The sequence below is a fragment of the Squalius cephalus genome (genome assembly GCF_949319135.1).
Source record: "Squalius cephalus genome assembly, chromosome: 6".
Lineage (NCBI taxonomy): Eukaryota > Metazoa > Chordata > Actinopteri > Cypriniformes > Leuciscidae > Squalius > Squalius cephalus.
In genome coordinates, this window is record NC_137127.1 from 18,230,448 (window position 1) to 18,251,954 (window position 21,507).

General features: G+C 38.7%; 1 protein-coding gene across 1 annotated transcript; it reads left to right on the plus strand.

Moving 5' to 3' along the window:
• Window positions 1–120: 120 nt before the first annotated feature.
• On the plus strand, window positions 121–18,771 carry LOC307160452 (regulator of G-protein signaling 9-binding protein). Its single transcript, XM_079874584.1, has 2 exons — window positions 121–185; window positions 16,981–18,771. Exon 2 carries the CDS (start codon window positions 17,011–17,013, stop codon window positions 17,737–17,739), a length of 729 nt encoding a protein of 242 aa, XP_079730710.1. The 5' UTR covers window positions 121–185; window positions 16,981–17,010; the 3' UTR covers window positions 17,740–18,771.
• Window positions 18,772–21,507: the final 2,736 nt, after the last annotated feature.

Consider the following 21,507-nt stretch of genomic DNA (forward strand, 5'->3'; position numbering starts at 1 on the left):
AGTGTGAAATTAACGTCATGTCATAATTCTCTGCATCTTGTTCTTTTGTTTTATGCTGCTTGTAGTATGCAAAGTGCATTGAAGTGATAATGATTTTGTCACCAGGCCAAACTGAACCAGCAGTCAGCAGGCAGAGTGTTTGGCTCATAATGACTCAGATACACCAGGCGTGGCAGGTGGCAGTGGTAAGTAACAGTCTGCACAAAACATCTTTGACTAAACCTGAATTATTAAACATCCCACTAATGCCACAAGCCCCTCCGCATGAAAAACCAGAGTTTTAGAAGAACGACTCAGAGCTAATTATTTTTTAAAAGCTTTTATAAACCTCTCGAATATGGCCTCTGTGGACGAATTTAGTTCTCTGTGCACATAACTGAGCTTTCATGCAGCAACTAAAGTGCACAAGGATTATGATTCAGGCCTTGAAGTTTTCCCCTGCATTTTCTTTCATGCCATGATATTCTTGCCATTTTTGCTGCGAATAATTTGAGTGACAGTACTTGAGTAATATGACACTTACATCATGTTTCCCTCTGAATTAATATTTCAGTTTTTGTTATGGTCTCTAAAACTGCCAAGCTGCAATTATGTACACTGATGTGGTTTAATTTTCTTATTGTAAATCAACAGCAAATATTGCGTGCTTCAAAGGCCCTCGCGATTTTCCTCTTGAGTTCACACTTCAGTGACTTAACGTCGCTTTGACTGCCGGGAAGAAGTCTGCTGTGGAGTTCGTTTCAGTTCAACCTCAGTAAAAGTGCACATCGAGGGCGCATATCAGCCGCAAATGGGGTGACCACGAGCACCCTTACAAAACCTAAAATGACAAATGAGACCCTACGGTTTTGTGGACTTAAAGTCCCCAGAAAATCAAAATGAAAGTTTTTTGGCATTTAGTATGAATATGTTAGCCTTAAAGTTATCTATAAGCTTGTGTGCAACAAAACCATGACAAAAGTCGTATTTAGAAGAGATAAGCATTCAAAACCTACAGTCTATCACTTCTGTTAATATGTATAAATGATTTTGATCATTCTGCACTTCAGCTTCTTATTAGATTTTCTGTCCAATAAAATGCTCTCTAGAATCTGAAGCGTCCCGTCTCCTACACTATAAATAGACGCTGAAGCTGCAGCTGAAATCAGTCACTTGTTTACAGAATTACTATTTTCTATATGATGAATGGCCCATATTGGGAATAGGGAACGATTCAGACAGTGTAAATATGCTTTCCATTGGGGCGAATGAGTTTGCATTTGCAAACCACCACAGTTTGCACACAGTCTGCTCTGGTCCAGAAACATGATGGCACAGAGCGGATCATACGCACAAGTCGGCCAGACCACAAAACATATCGAACACATTTGAAGTCTACACAAAATGCTATATATTAAAGCAATAGAGTGGTGCAGGTATGATATCATTTTGTAGGCCAACCAGCAGTTAGCATCACACTGGTTCCCTCGACAAAAACCCAATAGGGTTTTTCCCTAGGCTTTTGGATTATCGCAAAAAACAAGCTCTTTGATCAACAAAAGTTTATGATACTTACATGTTCATTTCCCCCCTGTTATTGGCAACTAAGAATAATTTTATTCCTAAGAATGTTTCGTGAAGCCGGCCCCGGTGTTGTGATTCAATGCTATTGCAGCCACGTACACCTTCAAGGTGGAGGCAGAAAGGTGCCCCTCCAGGCCCTCATCTCTGTGTGTCTTCCCCATGGCAAGAATACAGAGCAACAAATAGGCACCACTTCAAAGCATACAGTCGCCTCATTGAGGGTGCTCTAGCCTGAGTGATTGTGTCTAGATAACCCATCCAGAAAGTTTCCAAAGGTCTGGGCGCAGGTGCCAGATTGTGCCCTGTCGCTGAGAAAGAAGGTCCTTCCTCAGGGGGATTCGCCAGGCAGGGGCCTCTGCCATCAGCGTGAGCTCTGAGCAGATGTGGCATCAGCCGATTTTGCCAGGGCTTCAGCCCCGAATGTTTTGAGTGTAGCCCCGAATGTATTTTGAAAAGTTGACTGACAAATATGAAACCGGACAATAGCCTATGTAAACCCCCGAAATCATAAGTTGCCTTATTTTATTGTGCTTTGGCTTTGCACATACTGCACACAGCCTTTAAAAATAGACATAGGTCTTAAAAATAATCGAGCCTATAGAATAAGTTTCTTTGCTGTCGGTAGCCTATGGGCTACTCCGTTTCTTACTCTCTGTTGAATATGCAGCAGGTAGGGGAGGAGCTAGCACAGTCGTTGACATCAACTAACGTTACTTGCTGGTGAGTTAACAGCAGTTAGCAGGAAAGACAGCAAAAAAAAAAAAAAAACTCTTTGAGTGATTCCTGTATTTGCATAAAATGGTCTGGGCTAAGCCCCGGATGTCCTTCAATGCTGGAAACGCCTGTGGCTCTGAGAACCAGGTTTGATTAGGCCAATAAGGTGCGACCATAAGGACCTGTTCTGCGTCCTCCCTAACCTTGTGTACTTGCGCAAGCCCTTGGACCAGCTGTGTGCAAGTGCCGAGGGGGGCTCGGTCAGGGAATACCACAGAGGACAATGTGAGGATTCTTGGGAGGTGAACAGATGTTCCTGGCCAAATCGACTCCAGATCAACCGGACTGTCTGATGATGGAGTCTCCACTCTCCTCGGAGCGCAAGCGAGAGTTAGCCACGCGTCCAAACTCTGTACCAGCGGCACTAAAACAACTATGTCCGGTACATCCAAGGCAGGGTTACCACGGTATTGTGAAACAAGGTCCACCATGCCGGGAGATCACGTATCCCTTGATGTTTGTGGTGGAAAATGTGCTTACCTTGTTCCAGGGGTCCGCTGTGGAAGAGGCCGCAGGGAGCCTTGTCAAATTTATATTCTTTTCAAATAATAATTATTATTATTTATTTATTTTTTCAGTAAAATTGTGTTGAATATTGTGGAATAATGTAAAAAAAAATTTGCAGTTGCAAAGCATTAACTGGTAAATAAATCAAATAAATAATTTTGATGTATTGCTGCGCTGTTGAGAGGGACATCTAGAGGCGAGTAAAAATCATTGCGTAATAAAGTCATGCGTAGAAGACGGTTCCTCGAAAAACAAAACAAAAATGAGTTTAAAACCACAATCGAGTGGATCAATGAAAAGAAAGCAAAAAAAGGACAAAGAAGCAAGAGAAGCTCAATTGCTACAAAATCTACCAACAATCTCCAGCTTTTTTAAAAGTCGCGAGTAGCACTGATAACGATAACCGACCTTCTCATCTAAGCTGCTTCAGCACTCTCAAACACATGACCGAGTGACCAGATGACCAATCAAATCACAGTAGGCGGGCTTTATGTTCACAGAAGCGCGAGCCGAGCGCGAATTCCAGTGTGACGTGCTTCACGCTTCATTTAACGGTCATACAGTGCGAGATAAGAAGCAAAACAGCTGTTTTAAAGGGGACATATCATGCTAAATCCACTTTTTTAGCCCTTAAATGCATTTTGTTGTATATTTGGAGTGTTTAGAAGTACAGAAAAGTTGAAATTATTCTCTTCAGGTGCTTCGTTGATATCTTTATATTCTGTTTTGGCCTTTTTTTTCCGACCTGTTCCGATTTTTCTGTTATCTATGACGTTTTGTGAACTATTACGTCACAGTATTTGTAGCGGAACTGCCAAATAAGGACATTGACTTCCAGCCCAACACTTCGAGCAATCCGCCATTTTTATTTCTCGCTGCAATTTTGTAGTCCAAGCTAAAAGATGCAGAAGTTACGAGAGGGTAAGTTAAAATGTTCGGTTGTTGGATGTAGTAACCCACACGCTTCATTACACCGTCTAATGTAGATGAACTGCCGCGCATGTTTAACTGAAAGAACGAGCAGAGATAGAGAGACCCGGTCGCGCGCACGCACTCTCTCTCTCTTCGGAGCCAGGCGAAAGTGTAAACAAGACACCGTCTCCAAACTAGACGCTGTCTTGCTCTCTCTGCCACGCATATATTAATCAAAATAAATCGAGACGGCGGTAAAAGGTCAGAAGACCAAAGTTTCATGTGTAAATACAGTAACACACCATTGCGATACATCCATATGAAGACGTTGTTCTGCAGGTTCGTCGTCTTCATTTTCATCTCGCTCCGGCTCCGACTCTGGCTCGAACATGTAAGGCTGGTTGGACAAGTCTTCCGTTGTTGACATTTTGTTAATAACGTGTGAATAAAAAGTTTCTGTGCGGCTAGATAATCGTATCTCTGCTATCAAACTACAAAAATGGCCGAACGGGGTGGAGTTGAACCGAGTGTCACCTGGAGAGGGGGCGGGGTATGAAGTGTCTCAATTGTATTTAAAGAGACCGCACCAAAACGAGTTGCTCTCAGACGCACATCAGAAAAGGGGTAGAAAAGGGGCCTGTGGAGCTATAATAATGAAGAATTCAGACCCAAGCATTGCAGTTCCGCTTTATATAGACTACAAATGTATGATTTATATGTAAAAAGGAACGATTTAAAAGCATGATATGTCTCCTTTAAGACAGAAGTTTTAAGCGACGACAAAAATAATCAGTTTGCATTAAAGACTGTATCAATCAGAGCTCGAAGGGAAGATACAGGTCAAGATAAAGAGACTGAGAGAAGAAAGAGAGAAGGAGATGGAGATGACGAGAGAGGAAGAGCAGGTATTGCATACTGTGCCCAGAATGAATTCATACGAATTGGGCAACTCGTAAAATATGTACGATTTAGCAAAAAAAAAAAAAAAAAGAAATGTCAAAAAATGTGGTGAATAGGGCCTTTGAGACATCCGTGCCCAGGGCATATCATCGCCATAATCCATCCTTGCACCGGAGGGGTCGCCGTCCCAGGCCCGCTGTAAAGCATTGTTTTATTGCCTCTGTCTGCTTTTTAACTGTCGAGAACTGCTGTGCAAAATCCTTGACAGTGTCGCCGAACAGGCCATCTTGGGAGATGGGACTTTCTCGGTATCTCACATCCCCGTCAGGTTAAAACACAAGTGGTGCTCCTTCCTGGACCACTAATGTGGACATATTCCTCGACCCAGAGCATGGATTGCCATAGCGTCAGGGCGGAGACGGCCTGGGCAGCGATGTTGTAAGCCCTCGCCATGAGCTGAACTTACATGCCCTGAAAGGGAGTGGCAGTATTTTGAGGGAATAAATACAGACCTCGTACCCGGAGGTAGAAGGACCAGGGCGGGATGCAACTGAGTGACTCTGGGTCTTTTGTAAAAGAACATTGAGGACATTAACCATCCATGAACAATGTCTCGCGTAAGCATGGCCCAAACATTGAAGGCAAAGATTGTGGCTGTCCGAGGGAGATATGAATAGACTGCACCCAGAAATTGGAAATTCACACAATTCGCTGTGTAATGCTCTTATAAAGCATTATAACAAAGCTCGCTGTAATAAGTGACACACGCTGGCCCTTTTTAGATGTCCGGGAAGTGGACAGACACAAACATTTCACTTTCCAATTCCATTGGCCTTTTCTGAATATGCCAGAGGTGATTGGGGCTCTCAAGAGTTTTCGACACAACATTTGAAAGTGACCGACAGAAAGGGAACTTTATTTATTTTTTCCTGAAAGGTTTTAGTTGGACGGTTAGGGTTAGGTCTAATGTTTTTCAAATGTTTCAAAATGTTCAGAGAACATTCAAAAATACCATTCTCATAATGTTTTCAAAATGATAAAATGTCCGCTCAATGTTCGTATAACCAAAATAAGTAACTAATTATAACTCATGGGAAAGTTAGCAAAATTTTCTTAGAACATATTTTTGGTAGCTGGGTTAACAGATATTATATTATGTAACTGATTATTGACCAAAACCCATTTTAGATTCTAGTCAAGCATTGATCACCGTTTGATTTTCTCAGACTGTGAACAATAGGTTAACATAAAAGACAGAAATCTCTTTAAAAATATATAATTCCATTTTACTGTGTGGTAGATTATAAGAGAACTGAGAATTACATTTCTGAATTTAAATTTAATTTGAACTTACTTCGAACACAACATGAAATGGCACCAATAGAAATTTGTATTTAACTTATATGTATTTCATATTTGATAAACCTTCATTTTATGGAACAGAACAACTCCAAAGTCTAAGCTATCATTTATGACTAAATGATTCCATTCAGATGTGTAAATCATTGTTCTCTCTATATGACAAGCGGGAAAATAGAAGGGCTTGATGTTGTAAACTGAAAAGTAATTTCACAGTGGCCGCATCCAAAAGCTTAAAAATGCTGCCTTCGGAGGATTCCAAGAAGGCATCAAGGCACATCCGAATCCAATGTTAGCTTCTCTTCCTGTCTCCTGAGATACCTTCATCTGATTGCTTTTTGAATCCTTCGCTGCATTCGATATCCCACAATACTGTGTGTTCCATTCTGTGACAGTTGAGCTAAAAAAATTAAGATGGCGTCTGAAAGTTGCAGTTGGTGGTCAGTTTGTATGTAAAAATATATGTTTTTGACCAACGTTTTCCACTTTTGATGTAATTTCTAGCGAGAAAGTATTGTAGTTATTAATATTAGTAACACTTTATTTCGATAGTCCACTTTAGACATTCTACTAACTATAAGTAACTTTGCAGCTACATGTCAACAACTGTCATTGGAGTATTAGTAGACTGGCTGCTTAATATCTCAACGCATTCTCATCCTAGGGCGTCATATACTGACGCTTTTGACATTTCGTCTACATCCAACGCACATAGCACCCTTTAACATCTAATATGAGACGCAGATAGCTTTGTTCGGTTATGGGTAGGTTTAGGTCTGGGGTAGGGTTAGGGTTAGACTGCTAGGAGGTGCCTTCTGGTCCATATCTATCTGCGTCTCATATTGACGATAAAGGGTGCCGTGTGCGTTGGATGTAGACGAAATGTCAAAAGCGCCAGTATATGACGCCTTGGGATGAGAACGGGCTGAATATCTGCTAACACTTTATTTTGATGCTCCCCCAATAGACATTCTACTGACCATAAGTAACTTGGCAACTACAAGTCAAATTATACTAACCCAAACCCTAACAACTAACCATAACCTAACAGTCTACTGACAGTATACTACAGTCTACTAATACTCTAATGAGAGTTAGTTTACATGTAGTGGAAAAGTTACTTATAGTTAGTAGAATGTCTAAAGTGGACTATCAAAATAAAGTGGAACATTAATATTAGCTTAGTTATCACCAAAGCTCTCTCTATTTTATTATAGATCATTAAACCGTTATTCTGCCTCAGAAGTCTGTCCAAAATCAGTTTGTGCACAAACGCTGCCTGCAAGGTAATTGCCTGCCTGCCTAAGTTTTCGGACGCAGACACTTTTTCCTTTGGAAAAACATGTACTGATGAATCATGCACATTCAGTCCAGGAATATGTTATATAGTACATTTTAATTTCTTGCTGATTTAATGAATATTAAGATGAGCACTTTTTCTAGCTTGACAAGCCTTCAGATGTGTTTTCTAAGTATAGGTTGTTCTCAAAATCTTTTGTCATGTGTTTGGAATGACACAGGATAAAGCCATATCCATTTGTTGCAAGAGGAGCGATGGATGGTATGGAATGAGGGAGGAGGCTTTTCACTCTCACCTCAAGTTCTCGGCTATTTGCGGGTAAAGATGAGATCGGATTAGTGCTAAAACTGGCACTGGCAGATGCTTCGTCTCTCATCCAGATGATCCTTTTAGTGGAGAGTCATGGTTCATAATGCAACTGCAGACATCAAGGTAATCTGCATGTGAGAGGCTATCAGCAGATTTATGTTAAAAAAATGTTTAGACTGAATTATATATATGAAGCTAAAGAGCGTATGTGTAATAAAGTGTATGTGCAAACAGACTGGAAAGGTTAACAATAAATTAGACTGTATCAGACTAGTCATTAAAACACCCAGAAACGACAATAGATAGATGTGAATTTCCGGTTACGCCAGGTCAGATATTGCGTGTACTGTGCCAGGAACTACACAGTCTGTGAATCTGTGGATTTGGGCATCAATAATTCAATAAAGAAGACAAGCACTCCTTTTACCTCTATTTTCATCTTGCTGGTGTGCTGTTTTATTTTTTTCTTCATATCCTGCTGATAAAACACTCATCTCTTTTTAATGCGCGTTGAAAAACTCCAAAAAAAAGATCTTTAAATATTCACTGCAGCTTTTGTTGATGTCTGGAAAAAGAAACACGGAACGAACATTACTGTTTAGAATCATGCTATTTTTACTATAAGTATACTGTGCATATTCATTTTCTGCATGAAATATCCACAAGAACAGCATTTGAGAAGTTGTGCAGCTTGACTTTCCATTTCCATTTCTCACAATGCAATCACCTTTACATTTCCATGTGACACATGAATAAGAAGTAATATGATTTAATATCAATTTTTTGCTCGAGTGTTTGAGTGTAGTGCTAGGAGTTTACCTCAAACTGGATTTAAAATGCATTTAAACGTTATATTAACGTTAAAAAACGTTTATTTCCATTTTTTATTTTTATTTCCAAGATGTTTGTTGCACTGCATTCTTTATATATTTGAATAATACATATATTTAAATATCATTTAAATTCTTTTTATTTATTTTTTAAATATTAGGCAATATTTAATGCATAGTATGTACTCCACTGGTATGTGCAGTTCTCTAGTATTGCATTCAAGATTTTATGCTTCTTTTTTTAACCACTTGAAAACAATGCTTTGTTTGCATTATAATATAACATTATAGCTTCTTTATAGGCTACTTGGTTGTGTATCTTTATTTTTCTAAGTACAGAATGCAAATTCATGTAAATATATTTGCTGGTCCTCCTGCCTCTGATAAAGCCCTTTTAAAAACTCTGATGTGAAGAAGCCATTTCATATGGTCAGTGAGCTCAGAAGAAGATTGAGGAAAAGGCTACTTCCATTAAAAGGGGCATTAGAGAGCATTATAGTGTTAATCCAGGGGCCTTTTAGTAACATGGTAATCTGGATTACATCATGTGTAGATCATCCTGTGGTTTGGGCTGGTGACCTTTCAGCCAAAGACCAACTTTATACTGCATTAGCGTCCTCATAGTTACCCCAGCGTCACTTTTCTGTACCATTTCCATATCTGATCTACTGTGCAGCTGCTAGAGCTAACATGAACAACTGTACTCCTTCCTCTGCTCTGTGTTTCTCATTAATATGTAAGCTTTTGCAAATGTTTAAGTGCCTCAAGGGGCCAGTAAACACACTTATTTCGCTTATTTGGCTCAGTGAAAAATGTGCCTTCCTTTCCATAGTTAATTTACTGGAAGTTCTTTACAGGGTTGTTGATCAGGTAAAAAAAATAATAATAATAATTAACCCTTAAATGCATGAATGTTTCGCCAATTATTATTACATATTTGGGTCTTTAGCGACCCGGATCTATATCGAACACGGATGGATCTCTACATTGTGATAATATAAAACTCTCCTGATATTAGAGTATCAATTACAGGAGAATAGAATAAAGCATATGCTGTTACCTTTTGTAGCTTGGAAGGGTTCAGTTTGAGCATATGTTTTATACCATCATCACTGTCCTCATCAGAGCTTATTTTCCAGTGCATTTAGCATCTGGCTCATATTAGCGATCTCAAACATATTCTCAAAACTATCATTTTCAACATCTTCAAAATCAATATTTTGATTGCTGACAGCTTCTTCAAAAGATCCACCATCAAGTGACAGTAACACTTATATTTGATAGCATTCAGTACTTGCTCTACAGTAAATCACTGAGCCATTTCATGTTTTGCTGATGATACTTCATATTCTTTTGTTTTCTGCCTGTGGTAACTTACTATGAGTGAGGCTACGTCTACAGTAATACGGATACATTTGAAAACGGCGTTTTCGTTTAAAAACGCCCTAAGTCCACACTAGCATTTTCAGGCGTTTTCCGACATTTCAGTGTGGATGAGAAACTTTTGAAAAACTAAATTCACCTTACTGCGCATGGGTAAAACCTAACAAAAGCTCACAGAGATGATACAGACGGAAAAATAAATAATAAAGTTATCGCGATTCTTCTGACAGGATAATTTTATTCAGCAAAATATCTCACCATTCACTGATGCATCCAGCTCGTACTTAGTCACCATACGTTTGGTCTAAAAACCCAACTGCTCAAACAGTCATTCTTTTATTATTATAATTTTTTTTGTTAGATTGTTTATAATAAATTGATTGAGAAATATAAGAAGGTTGATGTCTAACTTAAAAAATTGAATGAGGAGGAGGGTATGTGTAACGATGAGGTACAGTAGGAATGAAGCGAAGAGAGAATCCACATGCAAGCACTACTTTAATAAAACTAACAGGTAATCCAGGCAAACAACGGAACACGGAACTCAGGACAGGAACATGGAACATGGAAACAGCTACAACGACCGACAAACAACAACTGAAGCACAGAGGTTTAAATACACAGGCAAACAAGCTAAACAAGATAACAAGGGGGCGTGGTAAATCAGAACCACCTGGGGAGACTAATAAACAAGAAAAACTACAAAAGACTACAAAACATGGCACAGGACAGGAAATAACAAAAGTCCACACAAGACAAGGGGAACACAAGACAGGAATCATGACAGTATGAATGACGTCCTGGGTCGCTAAAGATTAAGACTAAGGGCCCTATCTTGCACCCAGCGAAATTGACTTTGTACACCGACGCATGTATCATTCCTATTTTGCACCCGCGCACAGCGGACTTTTCCCTCCACAGACGCACGTCGGTAAACTAGGAAATGCATTTGCGCTCTCGGGGGTGGTTCAGTGCAAAGAGGAGGCGTGTTCCGGCGCAAACGTTCCCTGATGCTATTTTGCAGGTTTAGAAAACAATTCCGCCACTGACCAGGAAAAACCTAGTCTAAAGTCAGTGGCGCGTTGCGCATGTTATTCATATGCTATTTTAAGGGCACATGCTTGGCCATAATCAATGTAGCGTGTGCACAACGCGCATGCACTTTGCTTATCTCATCTACACACAGACGCAGCAGTTCTCATTTTTAGAAAACCATACATTATTATGTATGAAAAATATTAACACACGAGGGAAATCATTGCTGTGTCCATGAAGATGGGAAAAAATAGGCATAAATCTAGCTTACACATTTTTATACGCCTGTTTAACCGAAGCTAATTTGGGTGGGTTTCTTCCATCCCCATACAATGTCACTTCTCTATGTTTTACGGCCCTGATGAGAACATCGGTCTCCTCGGCTGTGAACTGCTCCTGGCGTGCACCTGGCAAATCCGCCGTTATAATAGCAATCCACCATGGAACAAGCGCACCTGCTCTTAAAGGGAATGTGAGATGTCGCTCTGATTGGTTTATTTCACGTTACGCCCAAACCACACCTATGAATAATGAAGCTACTTCAGACCAACCCATTTTAGATTTGCGTCGGGCGCAAGAGTCATTTATCCCACCGGTATAATAGCAACAGCGCCCAAGACCCGCCCACAAAGTTACTTGCGTTTCGAGCTTGATACTTGCATTTCAGATCATTAAAATAGGGCCCTAAGGGTTAACGAGTTTGCTTGCCCATAAAATCTTTCAGATATTAGGTTAAACTTATTTGGCTTGCTGTCCACTGAAGAGGGGCTCGATGAAGCAGCTTCAACTCGAGCTCTGATATACCCCCCAGTGGCTAAATGTAGGATATGATAATTGAAGGGCAAGGTACCGGAGATGAAGGTGGAGTTTGGGGAGGTGGAGGGATACTGGAACAGCTTGATGCTAGAGAGAGGTAAGCGGCTGCTTATATACTCAGGCTGTTGATTGAAAGATTAGATGGGCTCACTCCTCCCTAACTTGCGTTTAGGAACTTCATTTAAAGGGATAGTCCACCCAAAAGCTACAATTCTGTCATATTATTTATCACTGACATGTCGTTCCAAACCCATGTTGTCATGGTTCAGGGTGCTCCTTCGGCTTCCCTGTTGTCTGTGTTGTCCTGTCATCTTCTGCAGCTCGTGATCAGTGCTGATTTTGCAGTGCGGGTGTGTGCAGATTGCCCTGATTGACCGGCTGATTGCCCTCTCCTGTCTCTTGTTTCCTTTTCCCTTATATTCTCTGCTGTCTCTGCCCCTTGTTGTCAGAAGATTTTTGTGTGCATCGTCTCTTGTTGGACCTTTGCTGTGTTTTTGTGTCTTACCCTTGTCTGCTGCTGTGCCCATGATTCCTAGACGAGGAGTTATACAGCTGGCCGTTCGCTCGCTATCCTGTCTCGTCTCGCTCCCCGTCCCATTGGGCATTCATCTGAAGTGGTTTCCACAGCAGTGTGTCCGCAGGTGTCTGTACGGACGGCTCTGGAGCTCTCTCACATCCTTTGTTGTCTGTGTGTGTGTCACTACACTATTGTTTATTCCCTAGAGTGTCTAATAAACTGTTGCTTTTGAGTCCTCTCTTCACGCTCCCTGAAACATGTGCATTTCTTTCTTCTGTGGAACATGAAAGAAGATATTTTGAAGAATGTTTGGTAACCAAACCATTTTTTTGTCAAATCAATCTAGGTCAATGGGAACCAAAAAATATAGCATAAAGAATTAGAATCAGAAGTAAGAAATGCTTACAGGTTTGGAATGACATGAGGGTGAGTAAATTATGACAGAAATTTCAATTTTGGGTGAACTATACCTTTAAAGATTACATTTTAAATTCAATATATCCAGGAAAAGTAAAGAACTAGTCTGGCACCTAAACAAACCTTACTGCTTTTACTGCTGCAAGCTTGTGGACTGATTTGCCCTCTCCATAAGAGCTTCCTGTTGTGGGTGTATTTCAGGTCACCTCTCTGCATGGAGAAGAGCCATTAAGCATCAAGCAACATTTTGCCTGAGCATGATTGGTTGTGTGTCAGTTTCCTGCAAGATTCCCTCAGTGGCTCTGGGGCATCAAATCTGCTCAAAGCACAAAGTAATATGGAATTTGTGAAGGTATATATGAAAACAACAAAAATCTGCCAGCACCAGATGTCATGATTATGGTTTATATCAGATAAGGTACCATGAAATTAAATAGACTTTATTATCCCCCAAGGGAAATCTGAATCGGACTGCACACATAGGCTACATCTAAAAATCATTAGATAGATAGATAGATAGATAGATAGATAGATAGATAGATAGATAATCGCAAAATGCATTTAAGCTTTCAATAAGAATAAAAATGTATGATTAAAACTATAGACCTAAAAAACAACACTGCAAAAATAAGATCACTCGATTAGCTTGATTCATCAAGAATCAAGTACTAAAAAAGCTTTGTAAATAAGCATTTAGGTAAATGTTTTGACTAAATAAGTTATCATTTTCATTTGTGAATATTATAACAATTTAAAAGAACTGTTCTCTATTTTAATATAATTTAAAATGTAATTTATCCCTGTGATGCAAAGCTGAATTTTCAGCATCATTACTCAGTCTTCAGTGCAACGTGATCCTTCAGAAATCATTCTAATATGCTGATTTGCTGCTCAAGAAACATTTATGACTTATCAATGTTGAAAGCAGAAACTTAATATTTTATTTTATTAATATTATATCTTAATATATCATGATACATTTTATTTTTTAGGATTCTTTAATAATAATAACAGAAAGTTCAAAAGAGCATTTATTTGAAATATAAATCTTTTGTAACATTATACATGCCATTACTCTTTACTTACGTTTGGTCAATACAAAACTAACTGAAAGTCAATGAAAGTGAAACTATGATGAATGAGTCCAGATAACTGTAACAACCAGAGAGCTTTCATTTTAATTGCACTATAATAAGAATACTAAACTATTGAATTAACCATGGTAGGCCTATATATATTATTATATACAGGATATTATTTCCTGTTTATATTTTTCCTGTGCATTGGCCCTATAAAAAAAAAACAAAAAAAAACCACTGATATTTGATTACTGGTATACTGTATTCTAATCACCCGAATGAAGTCTCTTGAGGTGGGCACACTGGTAGGGTGGCACAGCTGGCAGATGTGACTGGGAGGCTGACTCAGCCAGTGGCCTGCAGGGACGTGCTGTTTTTCACCCTATGGGGGAGCAGTTGGAACGGCATATCCTATTCTGCATGCACACAGCAGGTTAATGTGGAGGTTTTTTCCTCTATGTGGAGGAAACCCTCTGGGTCTCCCAGCAGGTGAAGTCTCAGACACATCATGGCTCTTATTGTACAGCAAAACAATATGCGACTCCCTATCCCATTAGAAACACGTTAAAAACACTGTAATTATCAATTAAAACAAGACCGATGCAGTCTGTGAGTATGCAAATGTATAATTGTTATTTGGCAGTGGCTTTTTATTTAGAGCATCTCCCAGTGAGATAATTGCGGAGACATTCCCGCTGGAGCAAACCTGGTGTTAGGCGTCTTTCTCAAAGAGACAATAGTGATAATAGCAGCAAAGCTATAGCTGAAGGTTGCCTCAGACTGGGATCCTGCTCACAACATTTGTGATGGAAGCACAGATTCTTAACCGTTACACAGACACTCTGGGTTTGTATCTGGATAAGTGCAGAGGAAAGGGTAAACTGAGAACAAAAATCAATATTTCCTCCTTATTAATGCATGACTAATCCTTCTTTCAAATATATTTGGCATTCTCAACTCCCCATGGTCTCTCATTCAATCTAGAACAAATATTGCAGAGCAGCTCTCCCCAATTATTTCTCTCTTAACATGGTGATAACTGAGAAATAAACTATAATATTTACAGAAACAGTGGAAATGAATGGACGGACGGACAGACAGATATAGATAGATAGACAGATTCATGCAAAATCCATTTGTGAAATCCATATCATTTGTCAATGCACAATCAATACATCACAAAGCAATACATAGCTACATCTGGCTCCCGTTTCATTATTTTCCAACAAGTGGCTGTCTGTTAATGAGAGGCACAATCTGGCATAAGATGTTTTGAAATGAGATGCTATTGAAAGTAGCACATGGCTGAGTGGTTGCCAATGGTGATTAAGTGAAAGTGACCCATATAGAAAACAATGCATAACTATATTTAACTGAAAAATCATACAGTGCTAGACATAGTGCTTAATTTGTAAAACAGACTGGTTTTGAGTCATCTCAAATCATATTTCTAGTTTTAGTGAACTTAATATTTTCCAGTTCAGTTTTTCCAATTCAAAGAACCCTAAATTAACACGACAAGTAGAAAATTCTTCATCTGGGAATGAAAGACTGGGAATAAAGAATGTGGAAAAAATCATAAAACGAAAACTGTTTTGCGCAAGAAATCTTTATTAAAATTGTATCTGAATTTGAAGGACAAAATAAAAATAAGTATGAAATGCTGCTATATGCATTTTTAAGGTTAAAAATAAAACCATAGCACATACACAACTTATGATATGCGTAACTGATTTAAATGAGATATATAATACAGCACTATACAGTAAATGATAACTATTTGGATTGCATACTTTGCATTAGTTTGGATTTTAATGTCATGTAAGGTGGTGCTACTGTATATAATAAATTTTTAATAGCTAAAACAGTGCCTCTTCAATCTTGAGATAAACTGAGGCTAAATGACAAGAAATAGAAAGTTTAAAAAAAAATACAATGAAAATTAGATTGCTTGATGCTCAAAAGTTGCTTGTTTCTCCAGAGCTATTGTCTGTTGTTGCTTTTAATGCCTCATCAAAAACTCCTAATTGTTTGCAGCATGTAAAATAAGAATACATGTTCGAGTAAAGTCCAAATGTAAGCCTTTGTGAGCTTTGCTGAACAAAATAAAGCATATAAGCCACTCAGCATCAACACTTCCAAGTAGCGTAGGGATAAAGTTGTAAGGTGTTCCAAAACCACTTGAGCTAAATCTAACCAAGAAAAGGATCAACTTTGCTGTGCACCTTTTCAGCCATGACATCACTGTAATGGTTTATGAATATCAACTCTTGTTCTTTGTTCAAATGTACTGCACCTGTTCTTTAAACATTTACTGTGGAAAGGCATCATGCAAAGCACAAAACAGAAGCTCATAACATGTTTTGTTATAACATGTTTTGTTTTCCAAACTGCATCACATTTATACCATAGACTGTAACAAAAACAAAAAAACAAAAAGAAGGATCTAAAGCCTATGTAACAATGTAAAAAATATTCTTAGTTTTTATATATATATTTTTTTGATAATAACACATTTTATAACAAAGCTGTTAGTATTTATTAAAAAACTAATTTCCAAATAGTGTTCATAAATACTTTTGAGAGACCTAAAAAAAGGAATGAAATGGTATCGGCCAACCAATCGCGACAGGTTTGGCTGATCTCCCAGGATGTGAGTGACTGGTTATTTCACCAGCAAGCGTTTACTCGTAGCCTATTTAAACTCGTATCACCGTGGACGGGCGAATAACGGATTGCTGTCTTATGAAAATCTCGGCATCATCACCATCCCTATCATCATCATCATCATCATCGACAAAAACATCACACGCGAGCAACTCCGCGCGTCAAGTCGCGTTAAGAACGCTCTGGCGTTTGTTTAAATTCCGCCTTCGGAGAATCCGTTTACATTGCTCTCTCTCTCGGAATGCCTTTGTGATGTCATGGAGGTAGACGTTCTCTTTGGAGTTTTAAAATGAGCACCTGTTATGTTTAAAATGGCATGCTCGTTGCGCAAAAAGAAAAAGAGAGGCGACGTTTTAAATTCATGCGGACATAGCCTACTGAAGCTTTCTAATCTCTGGCAGCACAACTAAAGCCGTTTAGGGATCCATTTAGTGATAAGCCCGACTGTTGCTGTCTGCACCAAGAGGGAACATGGATGGTGAGGAATTTGCAATGACGAGAGCGATGATGATGATGATGATGAGTGCACTCGTATGGCTGCTCTGCTCCCGTGGAAACTAGAAGACACTATCATCCAGCGTGTTATTAATATTTTCTTTGGGATTTTTTCAGTGAGAAACGTATCCATATCCCCGCGCAAACATGGGCAAAGATGAATGCAAGACCATGTTGGACGCTCTGAACAAAGTAACAGCTTGCTACAGGCATCTTGTTATCGCTTTGGGGAGCACATCCGACTCCCAAAACCTGCGTGAGGAACTTAAAAAGACCCGAAAGAAAGCCCAGGAGCTGGCAGTGGCCAACAGGACTAAACTGACGGCTCTTCTGAAGGACAAAAGCATCAGTAAAGATGATCGTGCAGAATACGAGCGCCTCTGGGTGCTCTTCACCAGCAGCATGGATCTCCTGGAGGTGGACATGAAGCGATCCTTAGAGATCGGGCAGGATTTCCCTCTCAAAGTGCCAACGAGACACCTCATCCAAACGGGAATGACCGGCAGCACCACCACCGTGGCTGCGCGAGCCATGAGCGTCCAAAACATGAAATACGAAGCCGATGCGAACATCGACACGGTGGACCTCAAAGAGCTGGAGACCGAGATCGCTCAGGTGGACCAGATGATGGAGGAGATGGAGATGAAGGTCCAGGTGGCGCCGTGGGCAGTCGAGGCGAAACAGGAGGCGGGAGCCGAGTTGAAATCCACCGTCAGTGTTGGGAATTCATCAGTTGGTGTCATCTCGATCTGCGAGGAGGAACCCAAAGAAACGGTCGAAGGAGAATCTGGGACGATGAGAGTATTCGCGGGGATCATTTTCACTGCTGTTTTACTCATAGCTGGAATTCTGGGGTACCTGGTGATTAATTTATAATGTAGCCTATAGTTTGGCATGTATATCTGGATGACAGACAGTGGCTCGAGGGCTTTAGATTTTCTTATGGAGGAAGCAACACGTTGCTACATTACGGTAGGCCTATCAATTTGCGGAGGCAGTTTATGTTGCTCTTGATGTGGAGATAAACAGATCACCTGGCCCTGGGTATTAGTAAAATGCATCAGTGTTTAAAGGGAATAGCCAAAAGGAATAAAAACTCTTCCAGTGGTCCGTCATGACTGCTTCCTCAACCCCTGAAGGTAAAACAACTGAACAGTGTACAATCAGAAGTGGGATTGTCTCAGAAAAGGTTTTACTTAAGGTACTTTTTTAAGCTAAAATTTGAATTTTAAATGAATTGTCAATTGTTTTGGCATATCGGTAACTGGCTGTTTCATTGCTCTGCAAAGACCTAAAGAATACAACTTTTGTGACTCTCTGACAGAGCATCAGCGGGTTGTGCATATTTAACAGGTATTTGTTTCACAGTTTATATAGGTAGGTGACATATTTAAGGTTGCTCATCGTGTTTCTGACCTCCCCAGGATTCTTGTTAAGGGATAGTTCACCCAAAAATGAAAATTCTGTCATCATTTACTCACCCTCAAATTGTTCCAAACCTGTATGAATTTTTTTCTTCTGCTGAACACAAAGGAAGATATTTCGAAGAATGTCGGAAGCCAAACAGTTGTGGGCCACCATTGACTTTCATAGTATTTATGGAAGTCAATGGTGTCCCATCAACTGAACAGAACAAAGAAATTCATACAGGTTTGGAACAACTTGAGAGTGAGTAAATGATGACAAAATTTTCATTTTTGGGTGAACTATCCCTTTAGTCCCTTTGCAAGCTATTGGTCAATGTCTCTGAAAATGGCCCATCACTGACTGCTTGTAGCCTACTCTTGAAAAACGGGCCTTAGGCGTGTTTTGAAAAACACTCTAGTATGATAGTTGATTTGTACATATGAACTGTACTCATGTTAAATTAGTGTACATAAAATATATTTATTATAATAAATGAAGTAAATTATGCTTGTTTTGTTAAGCTTGTGCTTTCTTCATGATGCAATTTATGTTGAAAACTTTGCATAATGAGTTAAGTAATCATGTCTTATTCCACACTGCCTTCTGGTTCCTTAAATAGTATCTTTAAAAAATTAACTTGGTTTTCTTTATCCTTATTTAAGCATATAGACTGATCACTCTGGTGTCTCTCAAGCACATTTTAGTGTTGATTTTTCTTATGCAATCGGATTCTTGAGTGAAGTTTATTTGGTCATTGTTATTTTTAAATTCTGATCCCCTTAGTTTATTTTCAGACTTCAGGAGTATTAAGTAGGGTTGGCAGATACTTCTTGCTAAACTAATTAAAAATGTATTTATAGAAGATTTTAAAATCCTATTTACTGGCCTACTGTTCGTTGTAGCCCTGGCACAGACTAGACTCTGTATTTTTTTACTTTTAATGTGATCAGCTGTTAGTCCTCTTTAAATCGAAGGAAGATTTGTTCTGAGCTGTATAGAATACTTCCTTTACTGCCTAATGGTAAAATTGTGTCTGAAATGGTAAGAGCATATATTTCCTTTTTTATTAATCTATTCCTCATATAAATTGTATGTTAAGTGCATGAAAAAATATGGGTTTAATAGTCTTTATCGAATTTTTTTTTCCATAATGATGAAACTCACAGCCTGTTCATATCATCATCATCATCATCTTCTCCTACAGCATAACCAGCTTTTACCCAAGTTTGATCGATTAATTAGTCTCCCGCTGTGCCATGTGACTCAGGATCCCATAATGATTGGAACAACTGCTTGTTAAGTGGCACCCTAGAATGGAGCGTCAGGTAAGAAAATCAATGCCATTTAAAGGCCAAGTTACATATCCAGCTGCTATCTAACATTCATTAGGAAAGACTGAGAGTCAATGTAAACTGCAGCAATGCATGTCAACATATGGCTGATTAAAAAGGTGCCCATTCATTTCTTTATTTGTTAAATTAGTATAATTCTGTGCAAAATAAACATCCATTTTTGTAGTTTTTGTGAACATTAAAATAGCTATTTTTCATATTTAGTGCACATCGAGATCACAATTAGCTGCATGCAAACTTCCAATGATAAATTCCTATGAATCCATTTATGCGGTGTAGGTATCAATTCATCCATTAGGCCTACAATGTGTGTTTTTATTGTTTACTTTTTATTTGTTATATAATTTACATATATACATTATCAAGTTCTTAATTAGGCTATTAAAGAAATGATTCCTTTTTATGCTGGCTTGCTTTTGCAAATTACTGTTTTTCCTGTAGGCCCTATACTTGATCTGCAGATGTACAATAGGCCTCCTATTGTTGAACTCATGCTTAACTACCAAATCAGGTTAGTTTAAAGCTCCATAGAAAAATAATATGCATTTAAATATACTGTCTTCCTTACAAAAGGAGCAGTTAAAGGTATTGCTATGATTGGGAACTGTTAAAGGGGTGGTATAATGCCCTTTTCACAAGATGTAAAATAAGTCTTTGATGTCCCCAGAGTGTGTATGTGAAGTTTTAGCTCAAAATACCCCACAGATATTTTTATATGTTAAAGTTGTCACTTTTTGAGAGTGAGCAAAAATGCACCGTTTTTGTGTCTGTTCCTTTAAATGCAAATGAGCTGCTGCTCCAGGCACAGAGGGCGGAGCTTCAAGAGCTTGTGTCCTTTTATCTCACACAGACATGCACTGAAAAGTTCAAAAACTTTTAGCCTTTTATGTTCAAACCAAAGTCAGACAGATGGAGAGACTCAAGACGAAGTGACAACATGTAACGTTTCTGAATGGTTAGTTGATGAATTTATGTAGCTTATGGGTAGTTATCTTCTAGTAATTGATTAGCATATTCTGTCTTGATAATCTATAAATCGCGTTCCCAGGGGCGGGGTTTATGTAAATTTTAGGGTTAGTGATGTCACTAACCCAGGAGGAATGTCGTCTACCAGCCGTTTGTTGAAGTCCTTAAAAAGCAATTTCTTTAAAAGCAAATATCTCCCTTTGCTTTGAACTTTGAGCATTGTATCTTTGCAGATGTTGTTTATGCTCAAACAGCAACATTACACTACTAATGTTAGAAAAGTGAAATCATATTTAACCACCCCTTTAAAAAATATTTTGTTGCCTTACATTTTTAAGTACAATCAACTTGGATGTTTAAGTCATTTCAACTTAAATTACACTAAACTGACTTAAATGTATTAAATATTGTTTAACTTAACTAAAAAGTTGGAAATTGCTTAACTTGTTTTGATGAGTTAAAACAATCTAAACTTCTTGAACTTATTGTTAAGCTTAAAACTTATTGATCATATAATTTTTTACAGTGTAGGCTAAATGCCAAAAACCTGAAAGATGTCTTTATGTCAGTATTATGGCCTACTTGATCGCTTAAATTTAGACTTTTGTAAAGAAAACATATTTATTTATGTACATGGTTCCCACAGTCATGGAAAAACAGGACAAATACATGTACACTTCTATGGACAATATGCCTTTTTCTACACAAATTAATTTGAAAGCACTTGACAAATAAGAAGAAATAAAATGTATTGGTCTAAAGCGAATGTCTGCAGCTTTGTAAAAAGTTACATCAGATGATAAGATGTTAACGGAAAGTACAAATGGCTGCTCAGTGACAACATCTTTTATATTAGAAATTGGTGTTGCTGTAACTTTTGCATTCAAAAGCATTATAAATCTGGCCTGCCACCTAGTGG

Excerpts from the sequence above, each read along its gene's own strand:
- LOC307160452 (XM_079874584.1), top strand. The coding sequence starts at position 17,011 with ATGGGCAAAGATGAATGCAAGACCATGTTGGACGCTCTGAACAAAGTA.